The sequence below is a fragment of the Accipiter gentilis genome, chromosome 8 (assembly GCF_929443795.1).
Source record: "Accipiter gentilis chromosome 8, bAccGen1.1, whole genome shotgun sequence".
Classification (NCBI taxonomy): Eukaryota; Metazoa; Chordata; class Aves; order Accipitriformes; family Accipitridae; genus Astur; species Astur gentilis.
Genome location: NC_064887.1, coordinates 42,773,244 through 42,800,032, shown reverse-complemented (window position 1 = coordinate 42,800,032; position 26,789 = coordinate 42,773,244). Strand labels below are relative to the sequence as shown.

The following is a 26,789-nucleotide window of genomic DNA, read 5'->3' as shown; positions in this document are numbered from 1 at the left end:
CCCAAGCCTTTTCAGCCTCCCTTCTTCCCAGGGTATTTTCCCATTTCATAAAAATATATTCACGGTTTATGTTAATTTTCCACTTGTACAAATGACTTCATGAAAGAGCGACAAAGCTCGCCCGATTTCCGAGGGGCAGATGTCTAGACTAAGAGAAAAGAAAGGGATTTTTGTTTCCCTGGGTAGCCAGCGCCCATTCCGATCCCAGGGCGGTAATCCTCCGGCGGTGGGTGCCGGGGGCGGCGGGCGCAAGGCCGGCTCTGCCCGGCAGGTGGTGCCGCCGAGCCGGCCCCGGCCCCGGGCCCCGGCCCCGGGAATAAAGTCGGGAGAAGAAGCGGAGGGAAACGTGACCGAGATGGGGCAGTTAGCAGAAGGAGGAAGCGGATAGGGAAGAGGAGAGGAAAAAGGAGGGAAAAAAAAAAGGGGGGGAAAGAGAGAACAAAGAAATCGCGAGTCGGGAGGCGGCTTGTGCTTCTTGGGCTGCGGGGGGAAAACTTGCGGGGCTGCCGGAGCAGCAGCAGACGGCTTTGTCTAAAAGGGCTTGCAAAAGCACCACCTAATCCTGCCGCTCCCCTCCCATGCTGAAGGGAAGGAGGGATCCTGGGAGCCGAGAGGGGGAACTGCTGGGGACTGCGGCGGCCGGGGGGGCAGTGCCGAAGTTCCCCGCCGAGCGCTCGGGGCCGGTGCTGGGTGTGGGCGCCCGCAGCCCGGGGAAAGCGGGGAGGGGGGGGTCCGGGCGGCCCCTGCCCTTGGTGCCCAGCACGCTCGGGGATTACTGGGCGTTTCGAGCCAACAGCAAAACTAGCAAGATTTCAAAGTGAAATTCCGGAGGAAATTTAAAGAGCATCCGGATCCGGAGAAAGACAGAAAGAAAGAGGAAGGGAGAAATAAATCAAAACGTGGAGAGAATCTCAGGCAGCTGAAGAAAAGACGGGAGAGAAAGAAGCTGACACCCGGCAGAGATGGGGTGAGACTGGCAGTTTATTCTTCTTGAATTGCTTTTGTTATTCATGGCCGCTGAGCTATTTTTAAGGTAATGGCAAAAGAAATGAAGGTTTTAAATTGCATTTTTTTCCACATTGCAAGCTTTAAAGTTCAGACTTGCCTTTTATTTTATGGGTTAGAAAGTAGGTAATTGCAAGTCTCGGCAACTTCTTTAAATAAACTCGTATGTAAGGGAAGCCTCTAGTGATCTCTATGTTGTATGAAATCCAAACTGGGAGGCTGAGTGGGAGGACTGGAGCTGGGTTGTGTTCACAAACTTTCCCAGAAGTTAGAAATTAGGGATTTTGTTTGGCTGTTGTGACTTTGGCATTCAGTAAAATGGATCCTGTTTGCATTTCTAAATGGGTTGAAAATCCCTGATGATTGAGTTTATGATCCCCCTCGGATTTTCCAAGAGTGAAATAATGCTGCATGGATGTGGCAGTGGATTTTGGCATGGAAATAGGGGCTTAGTCTGGTATTTAATTTATGCCCTAGTTATAAGTCTCAATCATGTAACTTTAAGGACCTGACATGTTGTTGTGAGTTTCTTGTGCAATAAAGTCTTTGTGGCTGTTTGAAAGCACAGTGGATCTGTAGGAAGCCTGTCTGATCAACTCCCTCCAAATGTGTGGGTTTGACAGTGCAAGAGAAATAAACAACATTCTTAGGGGTTTGTTTTCCTTTTGCTAATTTTCGTCTTGGACTACCTAGATAAAATGATAGAACAGTCAAGCACAGATTCAAGAGGCAGAAAAGGTAGAGGTGAAGAATCAAAAGTGACAGCAGTGTGAATCTGGCATAGACCCTTTGAAGTTGGCAGAGTATGCGCTGATCCAGGTTAAATCAGAAAGTGTCCCTATTTTCCTGTAACTTTTCCTGTGATCCACAAAGTTACTGTAAAACTCCTACAACTGCCAGGAAGGGTTTAACAAGCGGATAGCCTGGGACTAGCACTTTATTAGAGTTAGCAGATGAATCCTTCTTGGACCTACCGCAGGTACACCCAGCAGCTATGTGGTTTTTTTAGAGGGTCGCCAGGTCCCATGGAAAATGTTGAGATAGTGTCACCATCTCAGTCTGCTTAGACTTCACTGTATAATTATAGTGGTGTAGTAGCAAAACTATTGTTAAACTAGAGTTGACGTTTCCATCCAAAATTCCTTATTTCCACTTAACTCCTGAGATAAAAGTGTCTTTTTGCTTGTACGTTGATCACACAGGGATACTGAGTAGCTTTTAGCAGCATTTAAATTACTTTGGATGCAAAAGAGATTAAAAGCGCATCCCCTTCTAGGTCACGTTCTGGCAGTTGGTTTTAGTTAACTTATTTTTAAAGCAGGGATTCTGGTTTTGTTCCTCCATATTAGATTTCTTTGTAACATCATGTTCTGGTTTTCATGGATAAATTCTCCATGGACTCTTTTGTATCCACTGCGCTGTAGGTATTAATGCATTAGCACTTCCTCTCTGAAGAGGACAGTTTTAAGTAACACTTGATCCTGAGGGAAGTGAATTTAGTTAGGTCCTAGCTGAGTCTTCAATAGATACTTATGTTTCTCCAACTCTCTGCTGATAGCATTGTCGAATATAAATACAGGTAGATGCAACTCATTGGCTTCTAATTTGAGCAGTATAGAGTTTACCCGCTTGTCACATATATCAAGCAAATTAATTCACCCACTCTTACCTATGCTGTCATCCTGCTGACCTCTGCTAAACAGCCAATTTGAACTGTCCTTGTCAAAGAGGCTGTTGGTTGTGCTTTGGGAGCTCTGGCAAGGGCAGGTCAAAAATAGCAGCGGATCTTGGGGACTTTTTCTAGTGAAGCTGAGCAGGCATCTGTGCCTGGAAGTACTGTGGGTCCTGTAACTTACAACAGAGGCAGAGGCAGAATGTGTTGGAGGCATGGAGCACTTTGAGATGTGCATGTATCTCTACTTCTCTGGTTCTAACTATTGCTGGACATTTTTTTCTCAAATGTATAAAGAATTACTTTGCTGCAGTCTGGCTCTGCTGGGTTTTTTAACTTTTAATTGCTGTACAGACTTCCAGCAATGGTCTGTGTGACTCAAAAGAAAGGGCTGCTGAAGCTTAGTAGCAGAAGTAACAGTTGTCCCAGGAAGGTGAATGCACAGATTGTGTTGTAGACAGCCAGTAGCACAGTGTTCAGCAGCCAAGATGCTCTGTAGATGGAGACTGGTTTCCAAAAGGGGAAAAAAAAAGAAAATCTCAGCTGTGTTGTATCTTTAAATGCCCTTGATCCCCTGTCTCTGTGCCTGACCTTGCATGCTTGTCGCTGTTCCCCACGCTGATCCAACAGGAGCATATTCAGCCAGGATTCCTTTGCTGCCCTTTATCTGCAGACAGGCCATGAGGCAGCTGCTTTTCATTCCTGTGCTAAGCCCTGCTGGGTAATCTCTTGGGAGTTGGGGGAGGCAGAAGAGAAGGCAGCCCCTCGCCACCTCCCATTACTGGAGCTGCACTACTCCACCTTCCCTTTGTGGCTGTTGGGTAGAAGTCCGGCCCCCTTCAGTCCCATCTGGACACTAGCAGCATCTATGCATTTTCCCCAAGGTCACGTTATGCAGCACAGAATGAAAGCAAAGCTGCAGCTATGAGAGCTTGAAAACCTGCCTGGTGGTTAGAACAAAGGGCTGGGAATCGGTCCTCCCAAACTTTGTTCCCAAAGCAGTTTTGCAGTTCGGTGTCTAACAGTCAGTGTCCTGGGGGCTTGTGCCCAAATCCTGGGTAGGCGATATCAAAGCACGCTCTTTGCACCCATTTACAGTAAAGCAGTAGAGTCCATAGTCTCTGGAGGGAGTTACACCCAGTCCCTGGCTCAGAGGAAGAGTTAGGCTTTGGGGAGAAATGCAAAGGGAAAGAGATGAGGTTTGACTCTCGTTAACCCACACTTCTTCCCCAAACAGCACTGACATACAGTCAGCAGCTATTCAAGCTGCTGAGGGAAGATAAAAGGAAACAAAGACAGCAGTGGAGGAGGAGATTGGTTCTCAGGCCCTCTCTTTGCTCCAGTTCTGCCTTTTGAAATGCTGGGCTCTGTCTGTCTGAAACACGTTTCCCCCCCCTATCCACCCTGGCCAACCCCCTCCCTTAAGTTATCCCAGACTGTGCTGCTTGGTAGGGTTTCTCACACCCAAGTGCTCTGGCTGGCGATCCAACAGAAGGGAGAGCCCTGGCCCTGACGCAGCCAGCACGGCCTCCCAGCTGACTCAGCGTGGCGGTGGGCTGAGTGCCAGAGCTGAGCCACATATCTTTCGTGCTCACATGCTCTCACGTACCCCCTTCTGCTCTGCACAAGCTGCCCTGTGAACGCCCATCCAGGAAACCAGATCTTGCAGAGAGAAAGGACTTTGGGGAAGATGGCAGTGAGAATTGCAAAGTTCCCACCACAGCAGCTGGGAAATCCTCACCTCCTGCTGTGGCTGGCAATGGGCCTTTATCAGAAGACGACCTCTTTTTGGGGGGGCTTGCTCATTGTGGCTGCGCGTTGAGCCCAGCCACAGCGCAGAAATATGTTCCTAGGTCTCTGCACTCTGAAGGTATCCTACTGCTGTCAGTAGGAACATCGCACCCCCAAAGTCCTTCCCTGCCCTCATGGCTGAGTACTGTTGTACCCATGATCCACAGAAACAAATGATTCTACTGATCTGGTAAATACCAGATCAGTATGTGATTTCTTGCAAGGCATTTTTGGTTTGGTTTTTAGGTGAAGGGGGACCACAGGCTGCCTAGATGCAGAGCAAAGTATTTGAAGTGATTATCCTGTCTGCATCCAAGTGCAGAGAGGCTCCTGTCTCTGACAAGTAAATGAATATCCCTGCAAAGAGGAGCTGCAGTGAGTGAGAGGAGGTGCAGGCTGGGGAACAGCACATGGACTTCCTAGAGATGCCCTTGACTGAACCCCATCCAGGAGCACCAAGGCAAATGCAGTTAATGAGGACTGAGCTTAGCCTCCCCAGCACATTCCAACTGCTGCCTTAAGTGGCTAAAAGACTTTATTCTAAACCTCAGACCTATTCACTATTTGTGTCCCTGGAGTGCTTTGAACTCGGACTCACCCACCAAATCTCTCTCTTAAAACTCTATTACTTGTGTCTGGGTTTGAATCCTGCTCTTTTGTCGCACACCTCGCTTTGGAACTGAAAACAGGACAGAAACATCAATATAAATTTGGGGAATGGTGACTCTAAAAGCTTCCCTTTCCACAGCAAACATAAGGTTTCTTCTCTCTGGTCATGCAGCAAAGGGTGGGGGCAGGTGAGCAGGATGTGATAAGTAATTCAGTTAACTAAATGGCCATGTCACAGGCAGGCAGACAGGATTGTGAGGTGAGAATTACTGAGAAGAAAAACATAAGAGGATCTCAGTGGGAAAAATCTTCCAGATTGCACAGAAAATCGGAGAAGAACAAGGACAAAGCGTAGATCAAATGCAGCTGTGCAGTCAGGAAGAGACCCCTCCCCACACCCGGTGTAGAAGCTATCGAGCAAAGACATTGCTGGATGCAATAAAAGATCTAAAGTAAACAATAAAAACCTGATTTTTTTTTTCCTCTCCCTTTCAAAGATGTTTGGCAGGAGGGCTGCGTTTTAGCAGTTGCCCTTAGCTTTACGAACCTGCTGAAGAGGGAGCCTGTAACTGTCAAACAGGATTTTTCCAAAGAGGTGCTATTTGCATTGGAAATACCTTGAGAAAGTAAAAGCAATAAAACACAGTTTCTCTGAGGTGTAAAGACCCCAACAGGCAGCTGAAATTGGGGTGGGGCAAAGAGAGAAAGGAGCGAGCATGCAGTGAAACACACTGGAGCTGCCACAGTGCTCTTGAAATTTAGAGAGTAACGTTTTGCTGAACAGCTCTTTCAAAGGCTCTCTGTCCCTTCCTCTAACCTGGGCTATTCCCTAAAATGAGATACGTTTCTTTACAGGATTGTGTGCTGTTACCTTGTGGCAGGAGGCTGGAGGATGCAGTTGGGAACATGTCCTGTTCCCAGCTCTGTCTGGGACTCCTGTGGCTTAAACCAAAAATCTCTTCACCTTTTTACTTCTGTTCTGCTATTAGACTCGTCTTCAGGTTTGAGAGTATTTTTCTGGTGAGGATTAGAGAGAGGACTCTGAAATCCCCCTATTAGAGACATACCTAGCAGAGGGAATAAAGGTGACTTGCTCAAAGTGTAGGTAGATGTGTGTGATGAACCCTCTGTGTGAGACGGGCTCTGAGGCAGGGCAAGCGAGCTGAGCTCCCACCAGCCTGGTGTCAGCAGCTCTGCTTCAGTTTGGACGTTGTTTTACTGCGGCGTGGTGAGCCTGTGTTAGTGTGATGCCTGTATATATACCAATCCATGCGATCCCATGCATTGCAGGTGCGTCATGGGACAATCCTGGCACCAGTCCCTGGTGCTGTCTCTTAACAGAGGGTGCTGCAGTCTCTCTTTGGAGAGGCTTCTCTGGAAGGTGGCTCATCTCCCTTTCATTTGCGTTCTCTCTGTAGTGGCACTGGGTTAATTTAGAAGATCCCACTTGGGAAGAGGCCTGTGTACCTGTAAAGAGCCCACATCCAGACGGGACACTCAAGGACAGTCCGTGAATCCAGTGACATATGTGTTCAGATTACACAAAATAGAGGGGGCAGCGCCAGTTTTAGTCTTCTCCAGACTTCGGCACCTTTTATGCCTGCTGTTCCCCTGCTAGGTAGAATGTGGCGCTGGTGCAAGGGACTGAATTGATGCCATCTGTACCTCCTTGGCACAGGGCAGTGCTTGCAGGGCTTGCTTCTCCTCCAGGGTCTTGGCAGTGCGTCAGTGTGTCCTGACCTGATGAGGTCCCTCATCCAGCCTTAGCGAACTCGGTCCCTTTGGCCTGCTCAGTCCATTGCTACTCTGCTGAGACGATAAATTAAGAGGACAAATAATGATTTGCTCTCCTGGCAATGGTGAAATAAGCAGCTATTCATTAGGAAATCCATTTGGATGCTGTAGAGAGTGGAATAATATAAGAGCCAAGGTGGAAATGAGACCAGCATGCAGTTTTACATGTCGTCTTAATGACCACTGAGTCAGAAACTCCAGTCAGTGAGCAAATTGGAAACGATTGATCCATACCCTATATTTACGTGTCCTCCCCAAACACCCAGTGACCTTCTTCCAGCTTCTCTTTAAGGAGAAGCCACAAGAGGAGGCATTTGGGTCTTTACTTGGGGAGCATCCTGGAGCCAGGTGCTTTGCTGATGTGAAGAACACGTTAGGAATAGCTGGATCAGTTAGATCACCTCTTCGTTTCATTTTCAGCTCTTTGGTTTTCCCTGGTAGCTGGAAGCCTGCTGCTGGAGTGTTGGGAAACGTTGATCAGGGACAGGTCATTTTTAAGCTGTCAGTGGAACGTGTCATATTGAATTTTGCCCTTCCCCCCTGGGCTGGGAACAAATGCTGGTAGTGATGAGACCTGGATCTTTTCCAGTTGCCATCAGGCACTTGCTGATCATGTCTGTGTCTCAGCCAGATCTTTGTCCTTTCAGTCATTTGCTTTGGTTTTTCTTAATTATCTGCAAAGGACAGCCCTGGGGGGATGTAAGTGGTTTTATTTACACATGCCCTTTTCACTGCTATGTCTGTATTGTTACGGGGACTCCCAGCTGGGAGCAGGAAAAGAAGTGTCAGCATTTAGGGATGTGTGGTGTATCCAGCATATACACTTAAAACACAGGGGAAAAGAGGGCTGTAGCGGGAGAGAGAACATGACGGTTTGAATCTTTGGCACTTTCAGGACTATTTTTAAATGCTTTGTAGTGTTTTTGAGAGGTCAGCAGCTTGGCCAGAAGCAAGCTGAATGCAGACGAGTGCTCCTCAGACATTACTCCGCTCATGCATCTCAGATCTGGCTTTCAGCACCTGTGCTTCTCCTGCCCTGAACTTCCCTCCACACGTACGCCAGTGCCCTGCAGTCCTGCCTGTGTCCCCACCTTGCTAATCCACTCAGCTGTGCTGAGCTGTGTCAAACCCTGCCATGGTTCTCTGCTGCTGAGGGATCACAGAAAGGGTGAGGTAGAGCCATTTTCCATTTAATAAGCCATTTGTGACTTCTTAGAGATGTGCCCCTAGATTTGCAGACTTTCTTGATTTTCTTCTCTCTTGGTTTGCATTGCTGCCTTCTCTTTCTGAATGTCTTTTGTTGTGCTCCACCACTTAGACTGTAGGAGAGCTTTTTTTTTGTAGCTTTTGCTTTAACCTTGTCAGACAAGTAAGTGAGTACTGAAAGGCAGGTTTCCAGGCTAGCCAGCATCCTTGACAATGAAATTCTTGCACTAGCTGGATACAAATTGTATCATTTGCTGGATTTAAAAACAAACAAAAACCAACGTGGTTCCCCCCCCCCGCCCCTCGCCCCCGCACAAACACTGCAAAGGGGGCGTGAACATCTCTGTGCTGTTCCCAAGCAGAGCACAAAGCTCTCCTTGAGTGTTACCTACAGAGCTTAAGCAACTGCTTCCTAGAAAGCACTGTCCCCATGCCAGGCTGGCACTATACTTGGGTAGTTGTGAGAAGGCAATAGCGTCCTTGCCTCATAAAGCAATCTCCAGTCACCATTATTTAGGGCCATGCAAGTTGGCAGCAACTGTTCCCATTTGTGGTGAGGAAAGGGGAGACCTGAAAGATACTTGCAGGAGATTCTGCTGTTTGCTTGTCTTGGAGAGAGGTGGGTGCAGGAGTTCCCTCCTTGGCACCGGGCAGGCAGGTGAAATTGCCGACATGCCCTGCCGCTGTTGCTGCCAGTTTGCTATCTGTTGGAAGCAAAGCACATCTGGTGTAACTGGCAGCAGGCCTGTTCAGACAGTCTGCAAGACTTTTGCATTTGTAACTGGAAGGGATAGACCTCTCACAGACAGCATGAAGTTTTGTTGCTCCAGGGAAGACCATAAGGCACGAACAAATGTATGAGGAGTGTCGAGACAGCAGTGATTATGTGAAGGCACAAAAAGTAGAGCGCCCTTCCCCATCAACACCATCAGCAGTGCATATTTTGGTGTACCTGAGACCAGGAAAAGAGCATGCATGCCCAGGGGCTGTGTGTTGGTCGAGAAAGCAGCCAAGTCAGCCTCGTGTGACTAGAAAAAACATAAGCTAAACCCTGTGAAGATGGGCTTTTCTACTGACTGACAGGCCTTACAATGACATTTTACTTTCTACTCCTGGTGCTCAGAAGGAAAGTAATGCTGCCTTTTGTGGTTAGTGACACTGTAATTACGGGACAGTTGACATCTGAGTGGCCTCCTGAGCCTCTCCTGTCTTGGAGTGATCTGTAGGAAGGCAGTGGGGTTTTCCAAGTATTAGGACATTCTAAGTTGACCTGCTTGAAGGCAGACTTAGCAGAGAGGCTGGGAGATCTGGGTGCTCTACCCCTTCTACAGGCGTCCTTCATCATGCAAATTCACTTTCTTACACTTTTGCTCCCTTTTTCAGATATGCAGTCTCAGTTGATATGGAGGAGAGCAGGGGCGTTTACTGGAGAGACTAATTTACAAAGCAAATGAATAGCACAGCTCACTCTTATGTTGTGGGGAGACAGCACGGGCCAGCCGCAGGGGCTCATCACTGCTGCAGTCTGGGATCGTGCCTGGCTCTGTGGAGCACAGGGCAGGGAATGCCCATGGTGGATGAATTCCCAGGTGCAGCTGCAAAACCCGTCCCTGTGGGCAGAGAAGGGTTATGTCCAGGAATGTCAGAGACCTCTGGGTCAGGGTGCATGGCAGGGGGCTGTCTGAAGCAGCACTTGGTCCAAAACCTGCTGCAGTCAGCAGGATGGTTTCCATTGACTCTGGGTGCTGACCTCAATGATGAATAGTGAGCACAGGAATAGCTGCCGTGCGTGAGGGGTGATCTCTGAGGAGGGTTTTCCGTCATGCAGCCAGCATCACGTGTGCATGACTGGAAACACTAGAGCCTTCCAGGCTCCTCTGTGGCCCTCTCCCAACATCCAGAGCCTGCTGCCAAAGCGATTTACTCCAGTTACACAGCTCACCCAATTATCTCCCATGACAGGGAAGAAAACTTGTTCGGTGATGAGAAATCATTACAAATTACAAGCTTTGTGAGTTTGGGACAAATGAAGCCCCTGAATGCTGCCTGGTTGAACGCTCTGTCTGTGCTCTGTATGATAAATAACAGCTGACTTTTCCATCGCTAGGAAATGAATCACTGTGGAGGCAAAACCAAAAAGGAGCCTCAGTCCAGCTAGGAGACCTGAGAAGGAAGCTGTTGGAGGAGAGACGCATACTAACTCCACTGGCCTGTAGTCTGTCTTACCCTTACTAACAAATGTCAACAACTAGGTAATGTCCTTCCTCTGTTCTTTCTGACACTAGCCCAGGACTTGGGGGTTAAGGTGCAGAAACATTAGTTTTCCCTACTCTGTAGATACTGTGTCTCAAAGGATAAGCCGTGATCCGTATAAAATTTAGTATCTGTTAGTGGAGCCTGGAAAACTTGAATCTCATTCCAAAAACAGACTGTGGCTGAAGAAAACCAGGCAGAGAGGATGCGGAGAAGGGGCTGGTTTAGACCCTCTTGCAGTCACAGGAGATCCGAGTCAGGGCTGTAACCTGGGAACAAGGCTTGAAACTGGGAGGTAGCAGGGAGCATTTTATTTTCTTCCTAAGTTTTGGTGATGGGTTCAGAAAGCACCAGGTACATTTGTCTTTGGATTGATGGGAAAGTCTCCTCATTGCAGCTGTGAGGACTTGGAATGGGGAGGAAATATAAATGTCTGGATTTTGGGAGCTTGCACGTAGCAGGATTGTGACTATGCCTTGTTTGCAGCTGTCATGGGGGTGTGAGATGTTTCCAATCACATCAGATTTCACTAGGTTTGGGCAAGGAGTGTGGCAATGGCCAGTGCCTTGGGTTTTAACCAAAGTCAAATGATGACCCCAAGCCCTGATGCACCTGGACTGTTGTGTCATGGAAACATTCCTTCCTGCCTCCTGAAACACTCAAGTTACATCCTGATGCCTGAGATTCAACTCCTTAGTTCAGCTCAGATATTACTGGTTACAAAATCCAGGCAGTGCTTGGTTCAGTGCTTTCTTGCAGCAGCTGCACATTGTGTGGTGAAGTGTTTCCTTTAATTCATTAAATGACTTGCTTTTAATCCTGCAATGTGACCTCTCACTGCAGGATGCACTTCCCAAGCATGAGTCAAGGGAGGAAGAGCTGTGCTGAGGGGAAGGTGATTTTTGTGCTCACATCCCAAACACATCCTCCATCCATCCATTTCCCTAGAGTTCCAACTTGGAGATATCCTATGAAGTAAAAGTAATACAGCAACCAGAGAAATCATATACCTGGTGAAGTTGCCATGAACTGACCACTAAGGTTCTGAGGGATGGTGAAAGAAAGCTTCAAGTCAGGCTAAAAATAATATAAGCCCTAATCATTAGCATAACTGCCAGACTGGCTGTGTTGTGTAGGGCCATCTGGTATGCTCCAAACATGAGATTGTGATGTCCTGTTTGCGCTTCTGCTTGCAAGTTTCGTGCCCATCCTTTGGTGAACGTGCATATAAGATCTACTAACCTGAGGGTATAGTCTGTTATTGCTGACATGACCATGCTGTGGTCTTTGGAAATGTCTGAAGACTGCAGAGGATGACAGAGAAGCTCTAGAGGAAGGTAAAAACCTGTACCTGGAGTTAAACATCCTTGGTAGCTTTGTTATTGTGCCAAGGGTATTTTTGTAGACCAAGGTCGCTAGTGTGCAGTGAAAGCTGCTGTCATCATGCTGCCTGGATGGTGGACAAATAGGAGGCATAAACAGCTGTGGGCTTTTACTTTGCAGGGGCATCAGCCAGTGGTCCTCCAGCTTCTAAAATGGGCTTTAGAAGAGTGCCAAGGATGCAGAGGTCCCTGTAGAAAGCACAGAGAAGCCCGGAGGTCTTGGAAAAGCAATTCCCAGGAATGATGGAGAAGGGACACTAGATGATACCAGTCCAGACAGTGGGGAGCTGCTACTCCCTGCACAGAGGCTCAGTGAAGGGCTGCTGTTTGAGAGATGCTGCGTCCGTGGGGGCTGCGCTGCTTAGTACCTAGTGTCTCAGATCTCTGGAGAGAAGGCGAATAGCAGAAGTGCTGCTGGCAGTTCATAATGCAACACAAGTGCCAGGAAGTCGATGCGCTTCCCCCGTTGCTCAGCTTCCCCTCTGCCCTGACAGCCCTGTTCATTTCTCTTGCAGGGAGCAGCCAATCTTCAGCACCAGGGCCCATGTTTTCCAGATCGACCCTGCTACCAAACGGAACTGGATCCCTGCCAGCAAGCACGCTTTAACTGTCTCATATTTCTACGATGCCACACGCAACGTGTACCGGATCATCAGCGTGGGGGGCACCAAGGTAGGGGGTGTTTGCTGATGACATCGCACAGCTTGACAGCAGTTTTTTCTGCAGCCAAAGTCTGCTCTGCTGTTGATGTTTTTGGTGTCATGTTGGTCAGTTCTCAGCATGGGCACTCTAGCATCTTCACTGCAGGGAATGGAAGGTAAAACACTGCCTCCATGCTCAAGTGTATTTAGTGTTAGACACTAGAATCTGTGCTGATGAAAAATGTGCCCTAGGGTCTGATGTTGCCCCTCCCTGCCCCACTCTCTTCTCATCCCCCACGCATGCAAAACACAAGCTTTTTCTGAGATCCTTTATCCTGTGCTGAAACCAGCCCCTGTAGATAGAATGAAACGACAGACAGAGGTTGAGGGAGTCTCAGAAGTAGTCTGTTTAGTCACTTCCACAAAACACGATTAACTTTCCCTAAACTGTTCTTGATAGGCATTTTCCTGACTTGTTCTTGAAGACCTCCAATAGCAGAGATTAGGCAATCTTCCCAGGGAATTTATTTTGTTGCTACCTTAACCAGCACAGAGTGTTTCATAATAGCTAGTCCTGACTGCTGTTTAAGCCTTTTTTTTTTTTTTCCTTGCTTGCCATGAAAATGGAGAACATCATAAAGTTGTTAAGTCCCCAGAGACACACTGTCTCTTATCATCTTTTCCAGCGATGGAGGAAGCTGATGATATTGTGGCTTTTTTTCTTTTTCAGTAGACGAGTTGATTGAGATTTGTTCACGTCACGTAGCTGGACTCAAAGGACTTTTGGTCATCAAAAGCCTGAACTGCTGTCTTATAGATTAAAAACCTGAGCTTTCTACTCCTAGTTCCTAGAGTACACAGGGATTATAGTGATCTATCCCACACCACCACCCCCGGGTGGCAGGCTGGAGTTTTCTCTGACTCTCATTGTTGCCTTTCTCTACAGGCAATCATCAACAGCACTATTACCCCCAACATGACCTTCACAAAGACGTCCCAGAAATTTGGACAATGGGCAGACAGCAGAGCCAACACAGTCTATGGGTTGGGCTTTGCTTCAGAGCAACATCTTTCCCAGGTAATGCTTCGGGTGCTGGCAGAAACCTGATGCTAGCAGGGGGAATGTCCCTGAAACCCTGAAGGGGAGATCAGCCTCTGGAGAAAAGTCTTTAGGAACCTCATGTAATGCTGTTCCCACTGTGCTAAAATCTAACGCAGGACACAAAGATGCTAGGAAAAGCTTTAAAGTAATATTTGCAGAGTGTTTTAAGCATCACAAATTGAATTAGGACTTCAGACTCCATTTCTGTCACTGCTATTTAGCTAACCCCACAGCCCTGAGTGCCAGCATCATGGGCAGGGGCAGACAGGGGCTACTCCCTGAATTTTATTGTTAGTTGAAGACAAATTAAAAAGCATGTTGAACTAAGTTACAAAGAGATGGGTAACCCAGCCATCAATTCTAGTTCGTTCCGCATTTTGGCGTAGCACTGGAGTGACTTTCCCACTCCCCTTTAGTTTGCAGAGAAATTCCAGGAAGTGAAAGAAGCAGCCCGTTTGGCGAGGGAGAAGTCCCAGGATAAAACAGAGCTGACCAATCCTGCCCTGAATATCACATCGCACCAGGTAACGCTTGGAAAGAGGCATGAGTAAAGCTCGCTGCAGAGCAATGACAGCTGGGGAAAATGGCCACTATGCTGATCTACTCTAGTAACTTCTTGCTCTCATCCCTTTCTTTCTGAGAGCTTTCTTGCCAGACACTGAGGTTGGAGCTTCACATTTTGATGACACCTGTGGCCCTGAGGTCACTCTGCTGAAACACATGAAGTAGATTAACTAATTAGTGCTTAAGTGGAGCTCCTGGGAAGGTTCACACTCCTCCATCTTTGCCAGTTAAACTATCAAAACCATTTGATGTCTTGTAAAGCCATGCTGGAGGTGTGGTTTTTTTTGGTTTGGTGGGTTTTGTTGTGTTTCTTTTTTTCTCTAGAGCTGCTGGCTCTCCCTGGGCTCAGTGTGATAGTAACAGGCAAGTAGCATGAAGGAGTGCATGGTGCCTGGTTGAAGATCATAGAAAGGAAGACATGTGGCATTTCCAACCATTTTTCTTCCTCCTTTTGGGCTGCAGGGGGTTCTTCTCCAAGTGTCTCTGATAGGTGATGGTGCTGTCCGTGGGGGTCCATGGAAAGACAAAGTGATTTCTTAGAGCTGGTGACTGAGGAGTTCTGGCCAGACTTCTTCTGTTTCTGACATATTTCCACTGTGGAAGAGAAGCTGTGCTATGAGAGTAGATATTATTCCCCCCTCTTGGGAACTCTCCCCTAAGGTAGAACTGCACATGTGACAACCAGTCATTCAATTTTCTTTCCCCCAGGAGACCAAGCCAGAAAGCTTAAGCCCATCACAGATCATTCTCACATGTGTTGCACTTGCAGTTGTTACCTTTCTCCCTGTACAGCTAAACCAACTCCAGCAGCAGTGGGATGGAGGGGAGAGTGTAAGCTGCAGAGAACTCTACACTGCTTTTTCCCATGGTGAAGCAGTTCAGTGCTGATGGTGAAGTTGCCCTCCCAAATAGTTCACTCCAGAGGTGATTCTGCATTTCCCAGAGCTCCTGGCAGTAGGAGAGGAGCTGTAGGATAGAGGACGCTGTGTTCTCTGGATTGAGTACAGATGGAGTGGCAGCAGAGGAGGAGGAGGGAGTGTGAACAGTACCTTGGCCTGCAGAGAAAAGAGGGGGAGGTGGAGGCGGTGGCTCTGCAGAGACTGGAAATGTCATGTGGGGTACAAAAATGGGGAAAACGTGCCTAGCTTTTGACCCCTGCTAACTTTAAGTCCCATCCTAATGGGAGGCAAATGAAGAAGGGAGTAGAGTAGAGCACTCATAGCAGGACCAAAGTTTTAGGTAAAAGACTCTGGTCAGTAATAATTGCCCAAGACAGAGATTTGTGGCCAGCTGCAGCTATGGGGGCTCCCCTGGCGAGGAGGTGGAGGCTGGGAGTAGAGATACTCCCTCTTATCCTGTTTACAACAGGCAGAACTCGTCAGGTGCCACAACAGGACGTGTTCATCTCCCCTATGCTGCGATGGCAACTTGCAACAGAAGGGATGAGGAGGTCAGAAGGTGAAGGTTAAAGACAGATCAGGGAAACGGCCTAAGGCTCTGTTCTTTCTTTTTACCTCACTCAGCAGCATTAAAACTGCCACAATGGGAACCCACACTCACTCTTCCCATTCAGCCTGCCTTGTCTCTCAGTGGGAGAGCTTGGACAAGTAATGCATGGCCCCTGCCTGCAGCCATCCGGCAGCCAGCATGCTGACACAGTGACACATGCAGTGTCCCCTACCATGTGGGCATGCAGATCTCATCCTGCATTTCCTGCCTTCCCCAGCCTGTACATACATCAGCCCATCATCCCTTCTCTCGCTGTCCCACTGCTGATTTGCAGTCTCTACATTAGTAGAGCTTCAAACATGAGTTTCATCCTTGAATAATTGATTGTGTTTCTGTTTGCAAGTGAGCAGAGAGCAGATCTGTCTCCTGAAATAAATCAGGACTCCCTCATTTTCTCCATCTGCACTAGTTTACTTTAGGCTTCAGATTTTCAGAGCTGGGGAAATCCCAGGATAGCAGTTCTCTTCTGTCCTCTACTACCTTTTAGGGCAATCCCCGCCCCAGAGTATGTCACTGTGGATAATGTAAGCAACAAAACAGTGTGGAGCATCTTCAGCTGTTATCAGTTTCAGTTGGACTCACAGGGGCTCAACACATCACAACAGGAAACTTCTGCCCCTTCCCTGCCTCAGTTTCCCCACCTTGTGGTAAAGGTGAGGCAGGGTTGTGTTTTGCAGGTGTCACTTCTCAGTCAGTCTTTGGAAGGCTTCATGAAGCTGGTGTTCAATACATCTTATGGCCCTGTCTTGCTCTATTTATAGATGTCAGCCGACTCTGAAAGCAGGTGGCTGCCCTTACCACAGACATTTGAGGGCTACCTATGAACCCCAGCGGACTCGCCAGCCACCTGGTCTCACAGCCCCCAACTTAGGATCCCAGAGACTCATTGCTCAGAGTCTTTTTATAGCTCGGTTTGTCCCATCAGTGCCAAACTTCTTTCCTGCTGTGAGAAGAGACTGTGCAGACAGGGTCTTCTGGAGGGGCTGGAAGACACAAAGTCTGCTTTGGCTTCTGCATATTCATCTCTGCTCCACTGTCAGTTCCCTCCAGCCTGGGAGGACAAATTGTTGCCTCTGCTAGCTCTGATGTACACAGGAATATGGAGCCATAGAGGAGGGTATACTTTGGTGCAAGGGCTGTGAGTTTTTTCTCCCACACCTTTGGAAAGTGGGTGCCACAGTCATCTGAGCAATAGCAGATTTTCCCTCCCTTGAGCCTGAGAAACACTGTCCCAGTGGCACCTGGTGTCTTAATTCAAGGTACAGAAGCTGGACTTGTGACTGAATCCAGGTGGCCTGGCGGGTCTGTGTTTAGAGTTTATTAAGTCTTTCCACTTCTCTGAGAACCAGCAAGAAAATCCTATTAAGAATTCAGCAAAACCCTGAAATGGCCAGCTTGAGCAGCTCAAGTGTTGTGCACAGCCGTGGGACTCGGGTTACGGGCTGTAACATCGCTGGCATTTGTCAAGGGGAAGTTGAGGGCCAGAGAATTCAGTACCTCAAGTCAGGAGGGAGGAATAGCTGATGCATGCAAGCTGTGAACCCACCTGCTCAGGGTGTCTGTGTACTGGGATTGCTGCCCCAGCATGGCATGGAGACAGGGAAAGGGAGGATGGGGCAGTGGGGCAGCTGCTGGAAGAGCGAAGCGCTAACCTACCTATCCAAGAGAAAGCCCTGTGTCCACATAACTTCTGAAGTCATTGCTGTGCCATGACCGGTGCTGCTGAGCCACACACGAGGGTCTTTGCCACCCCTTGTCATGCAGACAAGCACAGCGCTACCTAAGAGTTAGGACTGAAAGCCAGCTTTTCTCACGAGAGCACAGGGACTGGGAACTAGCCCTGTGAACCCAGGCTGGGAATGAATTTGCAGAGACCTTGTGGTTACATGGGCTGTCTTCACTGCTGTGTGATAACCACCTCTTCCTCATCCCCCAGGTACTTCCTAGCCCCATCATCAGCTCCAATGGGCCAGGAGAAGACAAACTATTCCGGAGCCAAAGTGCCGATGTTGAGATAACAACAGAGAAGGAGCGGCTGAAGAAGATGCTTTCAGAAGGGTGAGGCTGCCACAAGTGCTCTCTACTCCTGACTCCTAAACTGTCTATTCTGGCAGGGTTTAGTGTATGTCCTTATCCTAAATGCTTTTGACCCAATGCTACTTCTTTAGGTAGCTGAGTAAAGCCCCATGTCCGCTGCTGCTCCGACCCTCCACTGTACTGATTTCGCTTCTTCCCCAGTAAAAAGTTATTCCAGCTTGGAGGTGAAATCTGCTGTTCAGGCAGCGTGGGAAGGAGAATGCTTTGTGCCCGCAGCGGGGATGAGCTGATGCCAGTTATCTACAGATCAGTAGTTTGTGATACTAGAAGATGTTCACACTTTTCCAGCTGGCCCAGGGCTGCATTTGTGTTAATTCCCCTGATGATTCCAGCAAAGTCCCTGCTGCTTCCGTTCTTTGTCTGTTCAAAAGACTCTGGGCTGGATTCTGCCCTGTGGCTCCTGTTGAGCTCCCAGCTGAACACTTAGAATATTTTTAAATCAAAAGCAAGTGTCCTTTGCTACCTTCTGAGTCTGGGGTGGTAGGGTTTTATTCAAAGCAAACTCAGATCTAACAAGGGTTTTAAAATTGGATTCACAGTCCCACATTGCAAAGCTCCTTTATTGTAGCTGTATCTCCCCTCCCCTCCGCCATTAATCTCACAGTGTGGTTTCTGCAGTTTCAAGCAAGCACACATGGCCTCAAAGTCAAATATCCAGGGATAAAGGAAAGAGATGCGTATTCAGGGCTGGAAGAAGCATTTAAATTTGGGAAGTGATATGAAAGCCAGATAGAAAACAGGGAGCTGCCCAGTGCTTCCAAGAGCGTGGTTTCAGCGCATGTTAGCACAGGGGGAAGAAACCTTCATGCTGAGAGACTTTTACGCTCTCCTGCACACTTCCCCTGTTCTCTCACACAGTTCGGTGAGCGAGGTCCAGTGGGAGGCGGAATTCTTCAGCCTCCAGGACAACAACAACAAGCTAGTGGCTGCTCTCCATGAAGCCAACGCCAACGTGGACCAGTGGAAGAAGCAGCTGGCTGCTTATCAGGAGGAGACGGAAACGCTGCGGCAGCGGGTGAGCACAGGAGGGCTCTTGCAGAGCAGGTCAGAGGAAGCCCTGTCCCAGAGGCAGATGGTGCCCTTGACCCCATTCTCCCATCAGTTTCCATGGGTGTCAGCAGGAGATGGGATGGAAATCCAGGATGCTGCATGAACCTGGCAGGGAAAACATGTCAAGGAATAAGGCCATGTAACTAGGGAGCTCTCGCAAGAGCTCCTGTTTTACTGCAGAGTGAGTTGGGGGTGTGCTGAGTCCCTGTGGATGAAGGGAGGAAACCAGAGCACAAAGTCAAAGAATACCAGCTTCCCTTCAGATTTTCTGGGGGTAGTTCCCAGCTGCCAGCAATACTGGGTAAGGCCCAAGCCCCCACCCTGAGCTAGGCATCGGGGCAATCTTCTGGCTGCTGACAGGAAGGATGAAGATTGCTCTATCTGCTATAATTAGCTTGAATCCAAGCTGCAGCATCATGAACCCTGGGTGGTGCAGTACAAACAAGCCCTTGTTCAGTTGGAATAATAGGATCTTTTGACCCATGTAATGTCAGAGAGGTCACAGATCAACTGAGGAGGCCTGTGTGCATCTGGGCAGAGTAGTGACAGTCACACGGTTGGGTTTGTTGGGAGGGAAGAACTGTGGAGTACTTGGGAAAGGGTTTTAGGACAGTTGGGGTTTGGCTGGGAAAGGACTCTGGAGCCCTGGAGAAGGCGGCATAAAGCCATTTCACTTCTAGATAGCTCATTCAAAAGGCAGCAGGGATTTATAGCAATTAACAGCTGTTTCCACTTGATGGCTGTTGTGTGGCCAGTCTATGCAGTAAACAGGCATCCCCCAGGATGCACTGTGCCCATTGCTAATTCTCAGTGCTGGAGTCAGACAGGAAAATAGCTGCATGGAACAGATTTTCTCCTCTGCAGCAGGAGCCTGCCCTAAGTATAGCAGAGGTCTTGGTTGTACATATGTGTATGTCTGGTTTTGGGGGCTGGCTGGATTGGGCTGGCTTTTCCCTGCCATTGCTCTGTGCATACTCAGCTGTTTTGTGGCTGTTCTTACAGCCAGGAGCTAGGAGTGAGGATTTTGTGAGCCTTGGGTGAAAGGCAACCACTGGTGACTGCAGAATCACAGAAGAAACTGTAAATTGGTGAAACGTCTAGGTTATTGTCCCTAAACTGGAGCATTTTGGGACCAGAGCTGGTTGATTCTGGCCATGGCCCCGTGAGTCTGACAGCTCACAACCACTGTTTATGTGGATCCTGGCAGAGGCCCAATCCAGCCAGTATTGTCCTGCTGTCCCTGCTTCTGGGAAAGTGTCACACCAGGGTCTGAGCCCTGTCTGTGTGAGAGTACCCATCGCTGGAGCTGCACTTGTAGAGCTCAGTGCAGGCCCCGTGAGCGCTTGGGCCCCAGCAATAGCTGCTGCAGACCTTTCAATGAGCTTTTAAAAATGAATCCTCTTCATGAATAATCTAAGCCACTGGGATGAATTTTTCAGGAACAGGGAGCACGCTTGGGCAAACCCTTCCTCCCAGCTCTGCTGTGGTTGAGCTGCAGTAACTCCCTTGCCCAGGGATGTAAATGGAGGTGGATCTAGCTGTCACTTTGGGTTGTAGGTTCGTGTGCTTGATGTCAGCCAGTTGAGCTTTGCTGGAAGTGCAGAACTACAGGAGAAAGCAGAGAGAGTCTCTAGGCCGAGTTTCACTGCAATGTGTTTCTGTGTGTGATCTAGGCAGACCAGAAGGAGAGAATTTTTTCCTAACAGCTCCAGGGTGGGAGCTGCTATCCTCTTGTAAGCCTGGTTGGGTTTGCAAGGAAGCCAAATGAGAGAGAATGACTGTGGGTGATAAGGTGTCAAGACATTCCTGTATCTCTGAGCCTGCCTTCCCTGTGCTTGCTTCCATGTAGGTAGCAGAACTGGAGTCACAGGGGGCTCACGATTCCTCCAGTGAGAACAACAAAGAAGAGCTGAGCCAAACCCTGGAGGAGCTGGAACTACTGATCAAGGCTAAAGACGAGGTAAAACCCCAGAAAGCAGAGCAAAGCCTGAAGCTGGGTGGCCTGTCAATCACCAACACCCTGTCTGTCATTACAGCTTGTATGAGATCAGAGGATGCCTCGTGCTGTTGCACGTGCTGCCTATGCAAGCCAGGAGCCTCTGTAAGCCAGCACAGCCCCCTCAGTGGTCTCCCTCCCCAGAGAAGCAAAGCTGAGAGTAATGTGCTAGGAGTCTCCCATGCAAATAGCCTTGAGTGGACAGTCTCAGCCACTGCACAAATGACAGGGCTGTGTCTTACCCCTTCCCTCTCAGATGTCTGCAGCTGCAGTTAGCCTCTAGTGTAGTAATTGCTTCTGGCTTTCACTGCATTTACATGAATGATTTAAAGCAGAGTTTTAATTACAGAGGCTGTGAAGGAGATGTGGAGAGAACCTCTCCAGTTTGCACATCTGCAGACTGTCTGGTGGCCATGCTTCAGCAGGGTGGGTGGACAGAGCCTTAAGGTTGGAGCCACAAAGCAGGGATTGGGGAAGGGAGGTGTTTTGGATTTCCTGATCCTTAGTGAGAAGAGATGTCTCTCCTCTCCCCAGAGCTACTCAGGTTAGAGGAAAAAACGCTGGGGCAAGGAAAAGGTGTGCAAAGGCTTTCACTGAACAGCTGAGCAGAGACCCTGACCCCAAGAGCCTGAGATCTGATCTTGAGCAAGGGTGCAGAGACCACTGAAATTTGATGGCACTCAGCTGTTCATCTTGATTAGGGACTAATGGCTTAGCGGAAGGCAGCAGGTAGAGCAGAATTAGAAGGTTAGAAAGGGAGGTATTAAAATTTGGAGCTGAGTGTGGTTATGTGATCCTTGGAGAGAGGGAAGGGGCCTTGGTTGGGGTATGTGGTGGAAGCTGGCCCCACTGGGACGGGAATGGGTCTGACATGATGGTCTTCCTCCTTGTGTTTTAGGAGATTCAGATGCTAAAGAGCCAAAAGTGTGGCCGATGGGAAGCAGAGGGTGAGCGTGAGGAGACACTGCAGAAGCTGCAGGTAAGGATGGCAGATCTGGGACACCTCAGCACTCAGATTGGAGGAATCCGTCCCCATTTCTCCTCTGAGCCAAAGAGTGAATTCTGCAGAGCTGCCATGCCTATCTCTGCCTCTGGATGGTGGGAACAGTTCCTTGCCTGTATCTCTGCCTTCTTTCACCCTCCCCGTATCCCTCAGAGATACGACATGGGACACAATCAGCAGGCAATAGCCAACCCAGCCTTCACGTACTCTCCTCTAGCCCCTGACGTAGGACTGGAGCAGGACAGGTGATGTCCTGCTTAGCTTGCTGGATGGCCAGGGATGGCTGGGGAGCAGAGCTCTGACTCAGTCTGGCTGGCAGGAGCAATGCAAGCTGCTCTGCACCTCAGGGCAAGGACACAGATGGAAGCACGATCTGTTGTGCAGTCTCTGGGGGCACTGCCTCCCTGTGTTTACCTCCAAGCTTCTGAACAAGGGGATCTGCTGTGGGGCTCAGCCCCATACACAGGCACTGGCTTTCATGGCAGAATAATATCTCCAAACATCAAATGCCATCAGACCTGGAGATGATAGGCCTGTGAGCAGATCTGCATTTACACGCAGCTGCAAACTGTGGACAGATGGCCTGGGTTTGGGGAACATGTGCTCACATGCATGTGCATGCCAGAGTGCTGTGGCTCGAGATAAGGAGATCTCTTGGTGAAAGAACTGATGGAGACCTGGGCTGGCTGGGTGTGGGTAACCTGGCTCTGGGGTGCTAGTAGGGCTGTTTTGTGGAGATATGGGTGGTGGTCTGTGAGTAGCGTGTATCAGTGTTGGGTAGCCACCTCACTGCACTTGTGTCCTTCGGCAGGAGCTGGAGGCACGCAACGCAGAGCTGGAGCGGCGCCTTCATTTGGCTGAGCAGACGCTGGCCGAGACCCTAGCCGAGAGAGAGAAGATCCAGAACGAGGTCACCAAGGTGGCAGAGATAATGGATGTGAAGATATTTGAGCTCAGTGAGATCCGGCAGGGACTTGCCAAGCTGGTTGAGAGCAACTGAGCAGCAGCACACTCATAGGAGACACCTCCGGAGGAGGGGAGCCCAAGCTGGGACTGGTCACTGACAGCAATTATGGTCACAGAACAGCCTCGAGGTCTGTTCGGGCAGGATATGCCAACATACCAGCAGCTGCCTGGACAGTGTGGAGACCAGCCGCAGCCACTTACTGCCCACTGAACACCCAGACAGAGGGCAGCGAGGACCTGAGCTCCTGAATCCTCTCCAGTGAGCATCTACAAGTCACAGCCAGACTTCTCTGGACCCTGCCATGGCTGTGGCATGGTCCAGAGACAGCAGCTGTCCCCATGCTGCCTTCCCCACCTCCCTGCTGCCACACTGTCTCCAACGTTTTTACAGTTTTCTAGGGGAAGGGGCTGTGCAGCCTTCGCGTTTTTTCAGTAGTTTTTTAGGAAACCACTTGCCTTTTTGCAAATAAGCTGCCTGTTTCCTCACCTAGGGAGGGAGGAGAAGTTCTAGCGCACTGAGGACAGCAGTTGCTCCTTTTCCTCTTCCCCAGCCCTAACTACATTATGTCTTTCTAACAGGATCCAGTAACACTGGTCACTGTCAGGAGCTTCCAGAGTTAGCAGAGTCCCCACTGCAGAGAAGGGTTCTTGTCTGACCGTGTGTCCTTTCCACTTTTCAGTCACATCCTCCAGAGGAAAAAACTGCAGGTTTTAAAGCTCTTATTAGTTTAACACAGTGGGATATAATGACTTGTTAAAACTTTAAGCTGAGAAGAGCAGAGGCTTGGTTGGGAAAGGGGCATTTGAGAAATGGGACATCCCTGAGGGGATGGCCAACAAACTGCTAGATTGGCATCTCTCCTGGCCTCTAAGGGCTGCAGTTAATTGAAATTAAATGGAGCAAGTCGCATTTGCTCTTGGTTTCTTTATTTTCTTTTTTTTATTGGGAAATAGTCCACAGAGATGTCCTGCTCTGTGTCAGTCGAGCAGTATTCCTTGTGAAGGGTACGGGTCCCAGCTTGCCATGCTTGGCCAAATTAAATGAGAACAGGAGGCGTTTGGAGCATGCTGGGACCGGTGCCCTGCGGGGCCTGTGGGAAGTTTGAGTTATCGTAAATGTTGTCTAGTAATGGGAATTAAGCAAGGCCTGAGGGAAGCACCACAGAAACCTGGAAAGTTGTGTTGTCCCCTCCAGCGCCTGCTGTGCCCCCGTAGTTACCTAGGAGCATGCTTAGCCCTGTGCTGAATGACAAAGCAGTGTCTGCGTAGAAGTAGTTAGTAACCTTACAGGAGTGTTGATGGATTTGGCTTCTGTTGTTGTTTTTTTGCCTTCTTTGCCGCTATAAGTTAGGCAAAGACAGCAGTAATCCTGGGATTGTTTCGCAGGTCTACAGAAATTCCGGTACTTAGCAAGCACTGGCTGCCCAAGTATTGCCCTCTCCATACCCAGCCGAACCTCAGCAGACCTGTGGAAAGGTGGTGTTGCTCCTCAGGGCCTGCCTCTCCTTTCACTAACCTGGTGACCACGAGAAGAACCCACAGCTTCCATGCACTGCCTGCAAGTCAGGGCAGGATTTAGGTCTGGCACCTTGGGAATCTGCTGGAGTGGAGAACTGCTGGTGACTCTGTGCTGGATTGTGTCTAGGCAAAGCCCTTCCCTTTCCCAGGGGTGATGAGGAAACATTTTGATTTCCAGACCTGCATAGCCAGGGAAGGGCTTTTCTGTTTTGGGGTTGTTTCTTTTTTTTGTTGTTTTTTACTTTCTTTTTTTTTCTTTTCTTTTTTTTGCATGGAGTGTTCTCACAACTGTATGGGGCTGCAGCTACTGTAGTAATATTTGTTTCAGGGTATTTAAGAAGGGAAGGAAGTAACTGGGTGGCAAAAATTTCTAGGGACTTGTTTACCACCCCATGACTGTTCATATTTTATTCCTACAGGAGCAGCCTTCTTTTGAAATAGAGATCAGCTCCAAGAAAGGTGTGTTTGGTTTGCATCTCCATCACTGTAATATGGAAGGAGGAGGGTGGGACTTGGGAGTATGGGAGAAAGAAAGTTGAGCAAAAGTTTATGTTCTCTGCTACTACCCTCTCACACTTCTCTTCTGTGGCTGCAACCTACAAGGTGGTATGGATCCTTAAATTCTGGCAGTGACCATTTCATAGCCCAGTGTCTTGGCCAGTGCCTGTGTGTATATTGTTCACTGATGGGGCTGACCAGACCTGTGTTTTCCACGCCTGGGTGAGTCATCTCTCCCGAGGGAGGCCATGCTCAGACTGTTCCCAAGAAGTGAGAGGGAGGACCTGAGTCAAGCTGCTGCACATCCCAGCAGGACTCCCTCTGAGTCGGGGAGAGGCAGCGCAAGCTGTGGCAGGGTGCTGAGCTGAGACAGCAGCTCTGACAGCTTCATGGAGCACCGTGCTGCCTGCCACGCTCCCTGGGACCTGCTCTGACCTGAGTCGGGCAGCAGTATAGCGTGAGACCCAGTTCTTACACTATTTAAGCCTATTCTTGTCCCTTATGCATTTTATAAACTTGAAGCACAACCTGGCATCACTGGAGAACTCCACCTAGACCTACAGCAAAGACAACTGATCCATTGACAATCTAGGCTGAGTGCAAGAAGGTCTACAAGTCATGCAACAAGTCACAAATAGAAGGAATCTCCAACTCATCTTCCGCTGCCATCCTGCAGGAAGCTCTCCTTGTTTCGCACAGTGTTCAACCTGTTCATATCAGGCTGAGAGTCAGCTGGGGCCAGACTGTTTAAAAAAAATGCCATGAAAAAAAGCCCTAATGCTATGAAAAAGGCTGCTGCTTATTCTCATGTCCCACGTGAAGCCAAAGCCCAGGTGCGACTGTACACAAGGTGCCTGTGGAAGCAGTCCTAGGCCCCCAGGTCTCTCATTGTTATGGTGTGAAAAATCAGCATTGAGAGTGCTGCTGAGCTCAGACTGTGGATAGGGTATCATCTGGGTACCAACAAGACAGGGGTGCTATGCAGTGGTGGTGCAGGGATCCTGAACTAGTGCCTCCTCTAGAGACTCAGCAGCCCAATATATGATATTGTGAGGAGGTGTAACCCCCTGGAAGTCGTGTTTCTGTCTATTGGAGGAAGTATCACACCCAGTTGTGTTGTTAAGTGCAAATTCCGCCACTCGGCAATTGTGAAATCAACATTTCTGCAGTAGGAACAAAGATAGCCCATTCCCTAAACTTTCTGAGCTGCCTGTTCATTGCAAACAAACGGTGCTGTCAGCCCCTGGAAACTTTGCGGTTGGAGCTGCCCTGTCCCTGGCAGGATGCTAGATGCTGTTTCCCTGCACATGGTATACCTTGAGGCCAGCGGTACTTTGCATGTGTTTGCTGTGCATCGCTCTGTCAGCTACTTGCAGTTCTGGCTGTGCTCCTTTGCTCTTCCATTGTCAGGAACCAGAACAGAGGCCATTTTCCTTTACGCTCTTCCCCACAGGTGCTAGTTGCAATTCTTTTCCTTGCCAGAATAATCTGAATAGTGGCTTTTTGATGAGATCTGTCCTGTGCTCAGCATTTGTTAAAAGTCTTTTATTGAGGCATCGCAGGGCAGTGTGATGGATGGTTCTGGGAGGCACTTTCCGTTGCAGTCTTCCCCTCTTCCAAACTAATGAAAACCCATTCATCACCAGCTATTTCCACAAATGCCCTAAATCTGTGGTTAGCAATGAGACAACCCTACTGTAGATGGTATAGCAGCAAAGCACTAATTCCATCTGCCCCACTCTATTGAGCATTTAAAAAGAACTTCAGTTGTGTTTCAGAACAGCAGCACTCTAACACGTTCCCACCATGCACTTCCCAACCCTCACCCCTTCCCTGTTTATGCTTCTCTTGCTTCAAAAAGAGAAAATCTGGTGTTACAAAAGCCAGCACTGAGTGGCAAGGCTGCAGTTTTGTGTTTACTTCTGTCTCACAATAACAATTACTGTCAGCGACTGAATTACAGTGGCTTCCTTGGTGGAGGAGAAATGCTACTGATTGCAGGTACCTTGAGAGACCTAATTCTTTTGGCAAATTAGGATCTTAATTATTCATAGAAAACCTAGACAGAACATTAATAAAGGGAATATGGGGAAAATGGCTCACATATGAGATCAGGATGAACAAATAAAATAA

General features: G+C 48.8%; 1 protein-coding gene across 6 annotated transcripts; it reads left to right on the top strand.

Annotated features, from left to right (window-relative positions):
- Positions 1–322: 322 nt before the first annotated feature.
- Positions 323–26,789, top strand: HOMER3 (homer scaffold protein 3). Of its 6 annotated transcripts, none has more exons than XR_007507044.1 (10): positions 323–1,033; positions 12,228–12,384; positions 13,300–13,431; positions 13,872–13,979; positions 17,465–17,586; positions 18,484–18,640; positions 20,525–20,635; positions 21,570–21,650; positions 22,486–22,899; positions 24,578–26,789. XR_007507044.1 is itself a non-coding variant. In XM_049808598.1 (10 exons), exons 2-10 carry the CDS (start codon positions 10,316–10,318, stop codon positions 22,672–22,674), a joined length of 1,071 nt encoding a protein of 356 aa, XP_049664555.1. In that variant the 5' UTR covers positions 323–967; positions 10,185–10,315; the 3' UTR covers positions 22,675–24,570. The 6 variants fall into 6 exon arrangements, 4 of the variants coding, with proteins under 4 accessions (XP_049664555.1, XP_049664556.1, XP_049664557.1 ...); XR_007507045.1 differs by lacking the exon at positions 24,578–26,789 and adding an exon at positions 23,220–24,570; XM_049808598.1 differs by lacking the exon at positions 24,578–26,789 and adding an exon at positions 10,185–10,329 and having other exon boundaries at positions 323–967; positions 22,486–24,570.